Source organism: Crocodylus siamensis, chromosome 2 (genome assembly GCF_052110815.1).
Source record: "Crocodylus siamensis isolate JL-2025a chromosome 2, ASM5211081v1, whole genome shotgun sequence".
NCBI classification, from domain to species: domain Eukaryota; kingdom Metazoa; phylum Chordata; order Crocodylia; family Crocodylidae; genus Crocodylus; species Crocodylus siamensis.
In genome coordinates this window covers 288375768-288389302 of record NC_143396.1, presented here as the reverse complement: position 1 = coordinate 288389302, position 13535 = coordinate 288375768, and the positions used below count along the sequence as shown (strand labels likewise).

The window sequence follows — 13535 nt, the reverse complement described above, 5'->3', positions numbered from 1 at the left end:
TAAGAATAACCGACATTATTAGCAAATGAAGCTGATCAGCTGTGGCGGACTGCGTCCTGTCACAGCAGATCCACTTCGTTGGGTGAAACAGACCTTTCCCATTATCCCACTTTGGGCCCCAGCCTGATGTGGGACAACAGGTGACGTGTTTCCCTTTCCTGGGAATCCCTCATATACCTTGCTGTCTTGGACCTCCTTGCCAGGACCTATGCAGAGGCACAGGTGGGCAAGTTTCCCAGCAAGGCAGTGCAGGACTTGGACCAATCCCGTGGTGCCCTTGTCTCCATGCAGAGGTAGGGTCTCTCCATGAAGTGCAGGTTAGTGTGGGTCCCAGCAAGGAGTTGCTGAGCAACATGGGACATAGGGAATTCCCAGTGCCCTGTGCCTCCATGCTGGGACCTGTGCTGACCTGGTAGGGGACCTTGGTGGAGCCGCAGGGCACTGGGAATTCCCTGGGATCTCACTGCCTTGTGCCTCCTTGTTGGCACCCCCACCAGCTCCACAGGAAGCATAAATCGGCATGGAATCTGGTGCAGGTCTCAGCGTGGAGGCACAGCATGCCAGAGATTCCCCAGGTCCCATGCTGCCATGCCAGGACCCACACAGGCTTTCCCCATTCATGGAGACAGGCCCCCTGGAGATCCCAGATTAGGGCTTCATGAGCAGGGAACTTCAACTTGCCCTGCTTACAGAGAGGTGCCCGAGAGTCCCTGGGGCAGGACTCCATAAGTGGGAAAAGTTCAGGGCTTGTGAGCCCGATGCTGCACAGGAATTGTTGGGGTGTAGAGGATTGGGCCCCTCAAGCCCTTGGAGCACCTGCCCAGGGAGTCTGGAGAGTGTGGGCATTTCCGGAATGCCTGTGCTCTTCCGTCACAGAGCAAACAGACATCTACTGCAATAGAGTGGCACTGTTTTATGCTTCCTCTGGTCACAGCCACTGATGTGGCACAGCAAAGGGTAGAGGCATCTCTTTGCTCCCATCCCGTGCTGCCATCCAAATTTGTTCTGGCAACACAAATGCTATGTCAGGCAATGTCTGTTTCTACCCATAGTTACTCCATTCTTTGCTCCTTCTGATTCTGGGCCTCCTTGCTCTGTCCACTACGCTGGGAGCAGCTTCCCCATCAACATCAGTATAACTTCTCACCTCTTCTCTCACGGTCTTCCTGAAACTCTCAGATCTGCGCTGCTTCACAGAGCTACAGAAGTTCTGCGCGTGTGTGTCTCTCCGTGACTGGACAGTGTGTGGTGGCTCTTAATGATAAAATGTCCCCTTCCAATCAGAGGTTCTCTGCTGAGAGGAATCTCTCCTATTGGGAAGACTGTCATATTGCGCAGCATTTGATACGATGTGAACGCACAGAGCTAAAGTTGGGGAAAGTGAATACCTTCTTCCTCTTTGAATTCTTCTATTGCACTTCCTCATTTGGATGTGGTTTAAAAACTACTTTATTTTGAAAGTTTTCCAGTGGGGTACTCGTAAGCAAAAAGCTTTTCCTGAAGAAAATTTGTCATCAGTGGTGAAATGAATCAAATCATCTGACTAAAACCCCAAATTCCCTAAATCACATATAAGGGCACAAATTCACTCTGAAATTCGGTGTGGACTTAGCGTATCTGTGCAGAACTTGATTATCTATTTATAGAAACTGTGCTTTCTTTTTCTTATTTAGCTTGCAATACATAACAAGATTGCATATCACGATGGCAGGTTTCAGAATCCTCCAAGAATTTTCTTTAACATGGTAGTTCATTCATAGCATCTGATGAAGCAGGCTGTCACCTATGAAAGCTCATACCTCTCTAAACCAGTTAGTCTCTAAGGGTGTCTATACATGTGCTTTGGGGTGCAGGGGGGAGTGCTTTAATTAGAGCGGCTCTGAGCCGCTCTGATTAACGTGCCTGCAGTGTCACTTGTATTCAGCATCCCGTGTTTCAAAATGACAGCAGGGGTGCTTTAACTAAAGCTTGTGTATGTGTGTATGTATATAATATTCAGTTTCCTATTTTCATTTTAATTGTTTTATTTATTTATTCATCTCTCTCTCTCTCTCTCTCTCCCTCCCCAATTGCTTAAACAAATGTAAATATATATATTTGTTTGCTGCAGTTGTTTTTGTAAATAAATATATTTACATTTGTTTAAGCAATGGGGGGGTATATGTATAAATATATAAATATAAATAACAATTAAAATTAAAATAATAGTGGAGAGAGAGAGAGCATTCTCTTGGTTAGTGGAAAAGAGTTCCCGATCTAATGTAAAAGCTCTACATAGTTAGAAATAAATATACTGGTAGAAGGGGAGAAAAAAGTATACATGCAGAGCAAAGTTAAAATAGAGACAATTTAAAATAAGGTTGCCAATTAAAATTAGTGACTTAAATACATTTGCCTTGTATCAGATGAAGAAATAATAGGAATCTGAATAACATACCCAGTTGCTTAAACAACTGTGTGTGTGTGTGTGTGTGTGTGTGTGTGTGTGTGTGTGTGTGTGTGTGTGTGTGTGTGTGTGTGTGTGTGTGTGTGTGTGTGTGTGTGTGTGTGTGTGTGTGTGTGTGTGTGTGTGTGTGTGTGTAGAATTAGAATACCAATACACCCCCCCATATATGTATCTATATATAGATTGTGTGTGTATTGTTGTTCTAATTTTTTAATTAATAAAATAACCTGCAAGGTGCCTAATCCATAAGAAGAAACAAACTTTAAAACTCTTTTGTATTTAAGGCCATTTTTATTTAATAGAAGGAAGTATTTTGCTGTGTACTCTGGTAAGCTGAACAGCTTTTCCTCATCAAGGCCTTCAAGATTTTTAAAACTACAAACGTAATTGCTTTGTTACATTTTACTAGGTGCTTATAGGTTGGAAGAGAAAACTAGCTTTCCTGCTTTCAGTATATTTTAAGTGTTACCTTTAAAGTTTAATTTCCTGAGTTTGTTATGCTGGAGGGTATAACTACAGTGTCCCAGACTTTTTTTTTTCCTCCCCTAAACTTAAGATGTTATGTAAAAGTTATGTATCCCAAACTTTGTCTCTACTACAGTTTTTGTTTTGAAGTGTAAATATGAGCACCTTTTGTCAAAGAAGCATCTGGCTGTAGAGCAGGTATTTAAAGTACATTAGCACTGAACCCAGAGATCTACCCTCCTCTAATTGTCAGCTCAGTTCTTTTGTGTCAGCTTTTCCCTTGTTTTATTTTGCAAAGAAAGTGATCAAAATAATGTGGTTTCTCTGTCATTTAGGGTCTATGCCAGTGGTTCTCACCCCTCGTTAAACTCAAGGCATCTCTTGGAAAAGCTAGCTCTTAGCTTCCACTAGTTTCTTGACTATGGAAAAAATAATAGAGCGATGTTTCTGTTACAGAGAATTCAAAAAGCCCACAACAGGTCAGACATTTTTGATGCTATGGATTACTATTTATAATCTCTGGGTCTATCTTAGTCATATGTAGGTTTTTGCACACCTGCCAGTGATAATCATGTGGCATCCTTAAAAGGATCTTGTAGCACCTGTGGCAGCCATGGCACCCTGGTTGAGAAGCCAACCTTCACCGAAGTTGATAAGAAGACCCCTGCTGATTTCATTGGATCTGGAGCAGGCTGGTCTGGAGAAAGTACAGCATTGGTGTTGCAGGTCTATTTTTGACTAAAACCTTTGAACAGGGATACCAAGGAGGCTCTCTGTTTTGAAGAGGGGATAGATTAGCACTCCTGATTTCTAGCGCACACAGCAGTGCAGATAGACTGCAGTGACTTGTGTATAAAGAGTACCGGGAATGCTACCAGTCTAAAGTCTAAAAATAATTTTTGTTAAATGTAAGTGCATGTTTATAAGCTGCCGACTGATTCACTCGGCTTTTCCGTTTTGAACCCATTTTTCAGAGGTTTATTACTTCTCTAGAACAAAAGTTGGCATGAATAATATAAACCTGGGAAGACTTATTACTGTAAATTCACACAGCGAGGAAAAATGGACATTCGGAATGTCTTGGCCTAGGCCCTCTTGTCCTCAAAGGGTGTTGAAAGGAGTCTGTGAAGTAGGTTTATGTTTCTGGCGTTTTGTAAAGGGATGTTGTCAACTTAATCAGGGGCTTGAAAATAGCTTCTTCCCTCTGTCCTCCATAGCAGCGCTGTGAGTCATTAGAAGTAAAAGAATTTTAAAAATCCAGTTCCGTTTTTTAATTTCTCTGAGTTTCGATGCAGAAATTTAAGGGGCTCCATCTACTTATTTATCTCCCAGGGTATGAGACCTCTGTAATCCACACATGAAATTACAGTTTGTGAGGCCATTCCCAAACTAGATTTAGGACAGCGTCTTGGACACTGTTAATAGAACCAATTCAGCCAAGGTTACTTGCCAAGGATTTATTTTCTCGGGGCCCTAGTCAGGCTTTACAACCTGTGCTTCTCTTACTGGAACCCAAAGCATAGACAAAGTAGGGATGAAAGGAAATTTAGGATGTCACATCTAATCCAATCCCCTGCTCAAAGCAGGATCGACCCTGTTTAAATCATCCTAGATACAAGCTGCAGTTGCATCTCAGTTTCAGGAGATTGGTGCTGCAATGTTCGACTCCAAGTCCTGCAGAAGAACGGTTTTGTTTGAAAATTAGAGTTCATTGGAGCAGTTTTAAAAACATGCATACGTTTCTATGGGTCTCAAGTATTTTTTTAAACCCTGTTTTTAACCCCCCCTCCCCCCCCCCCCCCAGCTGGCAGTGGGGCAGGTTACAAGCTGGTGTGCAGGAAAAAGTGGCCCCTTGCCCACCCAATGGCCAGCGCCCCGCACTGCAGCCACTCGCAGCCCATCTGGGACTGCCTGTGCCTGGTCCAGATAGCCCTGTGCGGACTGCAAGCAGCTGCAGCACGGGGCACCGGCCATGGGGCAGGTGAGGGGCCGCTTTTCCCCACACTCAGCACCACCTTCTTCCCTGCTGGCGAGCAGGGGGTCGGGGCTGAGCGCTCCCCCCCACCTGTACCGTGGGGCTGGGGGCACTGGGTGTGAGTGTGCGGGGAGCCAGTGGGAGCACAGGGCCCGCACCTGTGTCCTGGGGCCAATGCCGGCGGGGCCCAGAGCAGGGTGGCAGGAGTGGGGTCCCAGCTGCCAGGGGCTCTATGGAGCCGGGCCAGCTCCCCCCTCCTGCTGGTGCAGCCCAGCCTGGCTCCACAGTCCCTTGCCAGCCTTTGCCCCGCTTTGGGCCCCACCGGTGCTGGCCCTGGGACACTGGTCCCCAGATGGTGACCAGGGGACAGGGCACCTGTCAAGGGGCAGGGCTACCCATACGGCCTTCGACAGCCTGCTAAAACTGGGTAAGCAGCCCTCTGCCCAAAATAATTGCCCGCCCCTGTGTTATGGCCTCTGCTTTCTCTCACTGGTCCAAAGCAGGGTCCTCCAGGCCCTCTGGGGGAGTGGGAAAGGAGGGGAAAGAGCCCTCTCCTGACCCCGTCAGGACTCGAGGGCCACAAAGCCAGGGCAGCTTGCGACCAAACAGGGCTGCCACCGCAAGGCACCCTGTGTGCTTGCAGATGTGTGAGCAAATGGAGCGCGTGCATTCCTTGGTTGCAAGCGTGCTGCCGCTAGGCTTGTAGGCCAGGTCTTCTCCCAGCCCTCCAAGAAACAGTTCTGTTCCTGTGCAAAGAGAAGAAAAGGTAGAGAATGACATGTGGATAGCAGATGCAGAGTGGCATGGAGGGGTGACTTATGGAAGGGTCAGCACCTGCACAAGCGCGAGGGCGTCTTTTAATAATGATGTGTTTCCAATTGGTCCCACTGGGGACCGTTTTCTCCCCTTCCTCATTTGCTTGTCCATTCTGTATTTGTGGTATGTTAACATACTCATGCCATCTCTGTTTTTCAGGTGATGACTTTTCCTTGATACAGCAAGAAATATATATGGTTAAAGAATGCAAGCACTGCAATATTGTAGCCTACTTTGGGAGCTATCTCAGGTAAACCTCTTTTGGTGCGTGTATTTCTGTGGATTCTTCTCCAGGACATCATGGTCCCCAGTGCTTTTGTCCCCTTTCCTCAGTCCTCTTTAGAGGCAGTCCCTAGATTCCCAGTTGCCTTTTAAAACAGTGACTAATTCTGCATGATCTCCGCTGGCTAGAAGAATGGAATACATCGGTGCCAAGAGCCTGTTCCTCTAGAGACTGTTGCAATATATCCAGCCTCAAACATTGATGTCTTGGGAATAGTCCTTCCCTTCAGCTAGCTTCCTGAGGAGGTTTGAAAGGCTAATAACGTAAAATAAAAAAGGCTCATGACTTATCCAAATAGTTATGCATGCAGGCATCTTATTTAAAGGTACTGCTGTCGCTTGAAAAGGTTGATGTAGTAAGTTGTTGTTGGTAAATGCTCTAAAGTCTGAATTGTGGCAGTAGTTATATTTTATGGCTGTGGTATGATGGCTCTAAAATACCCAGGCGATAAACCAGATGATGCCAGGTGTCTGCCTTTTTGAGTATTCACATTTAATACAAGAACATGGAGAATATTTTCCGTTCCTCTGGAATTCTGTAGTTTATCAGTGGGCTCTGTGAAAATGCAGATTATTATTTTTCAGTGTTTTCCCTCTCATCTCAACTATACAGTTCTAGGAAACTTGATTTTAACATTACTTGGAGGGTTCCACTTTTAGAGTTAGGGTTGCAAGCCAAAATTATTTGAATTGGACTTACACAGTTAAACCTGTCAGCCAAGTACCCTTTTGAAAACTGCCGGTGGAGAAATGGGGGCTTTGAAAAAATACATTTTTGAGAGTGGAAACTACAAAGTAAACATGTTTATATAATTTAACTTGGTTAATAGCATGTACATCTCAGTTGTATTTTTACATGACCTTTATGTCAGCTAAAAGGTCATGGTTATGGCAACTACCTTGCAGCTCTAATCAGCAGTTTGTTATTTTTTAGTGAATGTAGCACTTAAGGATTTTCACAGTTCTAAGTGAAAATTGTTAGTCCACTGTATTGGTCCAAATATACTAAATATGTGCAAAGCGTTACAAGTTCTTGTAACATATCTGAACTTTAGAATTCTTCATTTTACAAGAAAATGGATAACAATTTAACAAATAATAAAAGCAGAAAATCATGATTGTTATTAACTGTATCTTGTGGGACATCGATGAGTCAGCTTCTGATATTTTTATCCGACTTCTTTTTTTAATAGCCGTGAAAAGCTGTGGATATGTATGGAATATTGTGGAGGTGGATCACTTCAAGACATATATCACGGTAATTTGAAACTTCTATATTTGCACCTTTTTTGAAGTTACAAGCAAACAAAATGTGAGAGCAGATCAGTAAAGAATTGTTTCAATGGTAATTTGTTGGCACAGGCTACTAGAATGAACAGGTATTTTATTAAAACTGAAGTCTCCACAACATTTGTTAATGATTCTTCATAAAAAGAGACTCTTTTGGCATTCGTATGCTGTCATTTTATGCTTTCCATTTAAAAAAAATCTAAAGCTATTTTAGATTAAAGTGGGTAGCCCCAGAACTGAAAGCAAAAGTGGTACACTTACCAGTGAGCACACTTGCCCAACCTGTTGTTGTGCAATTAAACAGAAGTTAGTTACAAACTAGATGGTGAGACAGAAAAATGCACTTAGTGGTTTATGCACTTAAGCAATAGGCAGGTAACCTGTGTTTGTTAAGGTACAAGCAACAAGCAGAAAATTGTGACTCATACTCTCTAATGCAGTAAAGCAAATTAGGCATTTTTACATATAAACAGAGCACACAAATAATTACAATGTTGTGGAAGCTATTTAATTGAATCGCAACACGTGGTGAAATAAGCAGAAGATAATGAATTCAGGTCCTATAAAAATAGAAATGTGTACTAAATTCCCTGTATTAGCAGCTAAATCCTTAAAATGATTGTCAGTGAAAATCTTAGTATAACATTTTCCTTCGATCTTAACATGAGAATTTTCTGAGAAATTTTCTTATTAGAACGTCTCACGCTTGGTTTGACTACAGGACAGTCATTTTGGGTGGGCCTTTATGAACACGTAGGAAAAACCTCTTTGGCCATTTTAAAAGTGGAGAACATACAAAATTGAGTATTCAATATTGAGTTTTGGGGGGGCGTTTGCTTTTGAAATTTGAAATCACTTGTTGGCTTTACAAGTTACTAGTTCTTATTTGAGGAGTCAGTTCTGAGAGAGAAAAATCTGGGTATGTCTAAGTCGCAACGCAACTTCTTGTAGAAATATATGCATGCTAATTAACTGGCAATTTGGGTTTGTCAGTCCAGGTGAAGCACTGTATTGCTATTGTACTGTAGTTTTGGGATCCAGCCTACTGTCTCTGCATGGCAATGCATTGTATTGTGTTCAGCGCAACATGTTCAGGACTAGTCTGGGGATCTCTGTATGCTGCCAGAAAAGTCATGGTTAGGCAGGACATGCTAAGAAATGAAGACTTCCTATTGAAACCTCACTTCTGTGACAACACGGTGCCCACTGACTTCTAATGGTCTTAGGGACTGTTGCTGGGACCCAACAGTAAAAGCCTTATCTCATTGAAGAGCTAACTTCAAAGTCTTTGAGACCCTTAAATGTTACTGTATGTGCACGGTTATTATTTTTGTTTTAAGTAAAAGAAATAAGGAAGATGGCCATACATCCCATTTTTGCTGGGCCAGTCTATTTTAAACCCCACTGAAAACAGGACAAAGCAGCACTCTCCAGCCAGAAGAAGTGGAAGGGGGTTGCGTGCCTCCTGCAGCACTGTGCACCTACACTCAGCTGAGACTGAAGCTTGGAGACAGCTGAACATGCCAGAGTAGTAGGGGGTGTGAACAGTGTCATATTTTGAGACTCGGAAATAGGGTCACCTTGGAATAAGTAAGCCCCCCCATGTCCAAGCTACTCCAGCAGTCTTTCCTACCCAAGTGCAGGGGGGCTGGACCTGATGATCTGTCTGTAAGGTCCCTTGCAGCCTCTAAAAACTATTTCTATGCAGAAAGGTCTTTTTTTGCCTCAATTAAGTTACTTTTTTTTAATGGAACCCGTGGCATGCAAGCATCGTAGTTCTCATACTTGCAGTGTCACCCAGCGTGTAAATGTGCTGTTCGATTACTGGTAGATCAGTAATTGTTGACTTGTCGAGATTGCACAGCGTGTGGTTAAGCGAACTTTCCTAGGAAAACCTAAACTCGGATTTTCAGAGGACAAAAGATATGTTTTGTTTCCTTCCTTTATGCTTGATAAAGAATCCGAGAATTGGTGTGTGTGTTGTTTGTCTCAGAAATGTCAACTGTGATTTTCATTGATTTTGCTGACAGTATTGTTGGAGGACTATGTGGACTGTACAGTTTTTCAGACCCTAACTGAAGGGGAGGAGATTTTGAATCTAAGGCAAAGATGTATTCTCTCATGCATTTCTCAGTCGGTTGATTTAGGATTAAAAGTCTGTTTGCTTTAATAGCTATTTAGCAGCCTTCCACGCTGTAGTCTTCCAGGGTGAAAACCATTTGAATGTGTAATATTAAAAACAAAAAACAACTGGGAGAATATTTCTTTGTTGCTTTTTGTCTCTACAGGGCACAAACACTGAATTATGAACATGGTCCTTGTAAAATGACACCAACTTAAAAACAGACTTCTGTCTAAAAATGTTTTACTTCTGTGTTCTTTGGCAAATGTTTTCCTCTTGTTGCAAGTAATTGCCTTGTATTACTGTGCCTGACAGAGAGCAGAGACTTTTCTTTCCAACTTATTTACTTTGTGCATTTAAGGGCATTTTAAGCATAGCCAGTTTTACAGCTTTGCCTGTATTGTCAGTTATCTTGAGTGGTTTGTTCTGGAAAAAGAGTGCATGTTGGGGAGTGAGGTTTCTTTTAAAATAAGAATTCTTTAAAAATGTGGCTATCGAACCACTTGCAGTACTTCATAAGAATAGCTCCTGAAACTGTTTGCAGTTTATTTCTTGAAATAAACCATATTTTAAGTAGAGGCTCTAGTTTTTTTATGTGGGATATTGCTGTCTTCTGTTGACTACTTTTACAATAGCATATCTGCACTGTACATTACAACTTATAGACTTGACATTATCTCTGTTTTCAGTAACAGGACCGCTGGCAGAGTTACAAATTGCATATGTCTGCAGAGAAACTTTGCAGGTACAGTACCTCTGCAAATGCACCATGACGTCCCTGTTCTGCATGGGAGATAACTTCAGAAGGGGGTGCCGTCTCATCACGTAAATGTGTAAACCCTTGGAATACAGCAAGAATGCTAGCAGTTAATTAGGGCTAGCAAATTAGTTCTCCTTTTTGAAGTATTAGCTACCGTAGCAGGACACTACTGTCAGGTAGTACAATAAATAAGTTAATAATTTTCAGTGCATTGTTTCACCTGTCAGCTCCCAATATGCCCTGATTTGCAAAGGGATTTACACATGGTAAGTCTGGCTGTATGGATCACATACCAGGATCAAAATCTGAAGTCTCAATCCTGCTTCTGTTTAATTTGAATAGTCCCATTGGCTGCACTGATGTAACTGTGTTTACTTGAATCCAAGATGACTTTGAATTTAAGATGCTCCCCCTTCTAAATTAGATTCTAGACATGGATTGTTTACGATATGTAGAATGAAGGGTACTTTTAAATTCATCTTCCCACTGCTACTGTGGGAAAAGCAGTGGCAAGAGGGCAGACTTAAAGGAAAGCAGCAGCATGGGGACAGGCAGGCTGACCCTTGCACCTTGTCCCCCTCCATCCGCTTGCCATCTGTCCTCTACCACTTGCCCCCACTCCCACAGTGCTTGCACCCCCTGTATGCTTACCCCCCCCATCTGCCCACCCATTGCTTGCCTCCTCTGGAACCTGTTCCCTACTTTCTGTCACTCCTGGTTACCCTAGACAGTGGCACTGGCCTGGGGCATGCAGTGTTGGTGGCTCCAGCCCTGGCCTTAGGGTTAGGGCCTGAGCTGGAACCAGAGCTGTAGCAGCTCCCTGCTGTGGACTGGTACTTGAATCCAAGACTAGCCTCATCCTGCCATGTTGAATGAGGGGATAAAACCTCATCTTGGATTTGAGTAAATATGGTACTTAAAGCAGGGCTGTCTCACTGGCAGCCCATGGGTAGCATATACCCCATGATGAGTTAAATTGCAGTCTCCAGGCTCCTTCCTGAATCATAGCTGCCCCCTTTGCTCTGGCTGTAAGAGCAGCCAGAGTTTCCAGACGCCCTTTCCCTCCTCCAGCTCCTGCTACCTGCCCCAGCCCCAGGGGATAGGGTGCGGTGGTACAGGGAGCTAAGGGTGAGGCTGGGGGTGCGTGGTGCAGTGATAAGGGGGGCACCTGTGCAGGGCTGTGGGGGAGCATCGACATGGGTGCATGGTTTGCAGCATGCAGCCTCGGGGGCTTGTGGCTTTCCCTGGTATGGCCCCCCCGCTTGTGAGGTCTGTGGATCATGCAGCCCCCAGCCAATTGGACATCCCTGAGCTAAGGCACATGTGTAAGTCTGTAGGTCTGGGCCCTTATTATTGATCTGTTTGCATAACTTAGTAAAGTGGCACAGTCAAACAGTGAAGCTGGTAGTTAGGACCAATTTCTGAATCTCCTTGCAGACATTGCTTACTCTGAGAAAGTGAGGGCAGGGAGCTGAACAGTAAAAGGAAATATTTTGCCCTCTATGCTTGATCTGTGGGATTGAATTCTAAAATTTAGAGAGGAAAAATGTATGGCTGGGCTGTCAATGTTTTGGTTTATTTTCTGATTACTAATCATTGTAAACATACAAGTTAGGGTAATACCTTGCATCCTTGTATTTCAGGGCCTAAGCTGATGCTGTTTTTGTGTCAGGAAGAAATGTTACCATCCTTGCACTTTTCCTAAAAACCCTCACTTGTTCCTGAAGCATTGGGCGAATTAGTTACTGCCAGAGGCAGAGTTGTGGAATGGGGAGCTAATCTGATCTGGCAGTTCAGTTCTATTGGTGCTACAGGACTAATGCTGCAGGATTTGTTCTGACTTTCAATGAGTTTCAAGTGCTGAACACTGCTGACAACACATTCACTTTTATTTATGAGCTGAAAAAAGGTTTAGGTTTCCAAGGTTAGAAACTTTGGCTGAAAGCTTTCTAGATTTCAGAAATAAATTTGCTTTGTTGAAATTGACTGTTAATACAATGCATACAGAGATGAATTTTGAAGCTAAAATTATGTTTGAAGGAAAGATTTAGTTCATAACTTGTTTAAACAAGTCTGTGCACGTGTGGGTGCTGGAACTGAAAGAGATGAGGAACAGAAGCCAGGCCCTCAGGTTCGCAAAAAACTAATCTTCTCAATAATGAATGTAAACACATTGAGGTTAAAGTATTAAAAATTGTTTTTGAAGTGCTGCATTTTATAGCATTTTCATATGGCAAACCTGACACATGCTTTTTTTTTCTCTTTTAGGGTCTTTCTTATTTGCACATAAAAGGCAAAATGCATAGAGATATAAAGGTAACTTAATACTTGTAATCTGGACACATATTTGACATTATTTTAGCATATCAACTCCTTGCATGTTTTGTTTCAGGGTGCCAATATTCTGCTAACAGACCATGGTGATGTGAAGTTAGGTAAGTTATGTGATTTACCTGTTTTATTATTAAAACAGTGAAGGAGGCCTTTTTTTAATTAAACCATTCAAAGGACAGGAAGTAATGGTACCAATCCAACACTTTGTTTTAGTGAAACTCCTTTTATACTGACATTGGAGTTAGCCAAGACCTCATTCTGATCACTTTTTATACAAAGCCTCTGGAAACTCTACTGCTCTAGGTGAAGGAGGTTGGTTCCCCAGCAGAGTATTTGGCATGAATACTCTATCTTATATTTTGCTGAATAGAATAGGTATAGCAAATACATACTGCACTGTCAGAGGCAATGAAACACTGTTCGACCGCTCTTGTATACCAGTATGGATACAGGCAGTAGGAGAGGAAGGTACCTGCCCTTCAGGAGACCTGGGGCTCCTCCTTGCTCTGCCGCTGGCCTGCTTGGTAACCCTGGGCAAGTAATTTCCCTTCTCTATGCTGGGCTTCCCCCTCTGTAAGATGGGCATAACTTTGCTACTCTGTTTGGGAGAGCGTGTTGAGATTTACTGATGAACAGCCCAGTATCAGAATTGGATATTATTAATTTCCTCCAAGAGGCTCTGTAGAGACAGTGTCACCAGGGAGGAAAAATGGGTTACTTACCAACAGGAACTCTTATTCTCTGAAAGTATTGTCTTCACAGAGCCACACTGACTGACCTTTCTCTGGCTCTCCCCATGAAACCCTAGCTGTCAATAGGGCTTTTGAGATGGAGAGGAAACGAGGGGCTGTTAGAAGGGCCGAGAGATTTATCTTTTTCGCTCATGAAATGTTGGAGTTGGGAGAATTGTGTACGTGTCCTGTTTTAGCTGCCACTCCGTAAAGAGCTGGGGCTAAATGTACTTCTCCATTATGGCTGTGCGGAGATAACGTATTACAATAACAGGACTTTGATAGTTGGGAAGAACTGAAAGCTTAGAAAAAAT

General features: G+C 43.2%; 1 protein-coding gene across 2 annotated transcripts in view; it reads left to right on the top strand.

Moving 5' to 3' along the window:
- The window catches only part of MAP4K5 (mitogen-activated protein kinase kinase kinase kinase 5), a 111132-nt gene that overhangs the window by 53206 nt on the left and 44391 nt on the right, over window positions 1-13535 (top strand). For both annotated transcript variants that reach the window (XM_090034339.1, XM_090034338.1), the window contains exons 4-8: window positions 5862-5952; window positions 7178-7242; window positions 10086-10141; window positions 12425-12472; window positions 12549-12591. In XM_090034339.1, coding sequence (XP_089890465.1) covers window positions 5862-5952; window positions 7178-7242; window positions 10086-10141; window positions 12425-12472; window positions 12549-12591 — 303 coding nt within the window. The remainder of the gene's footprint in view (window positions 1-5861; window positions 5953-7177; window positions 7243-10085; window positions 10142-12424; window positions 12473-12548; window positions 12592-13535) is intronic.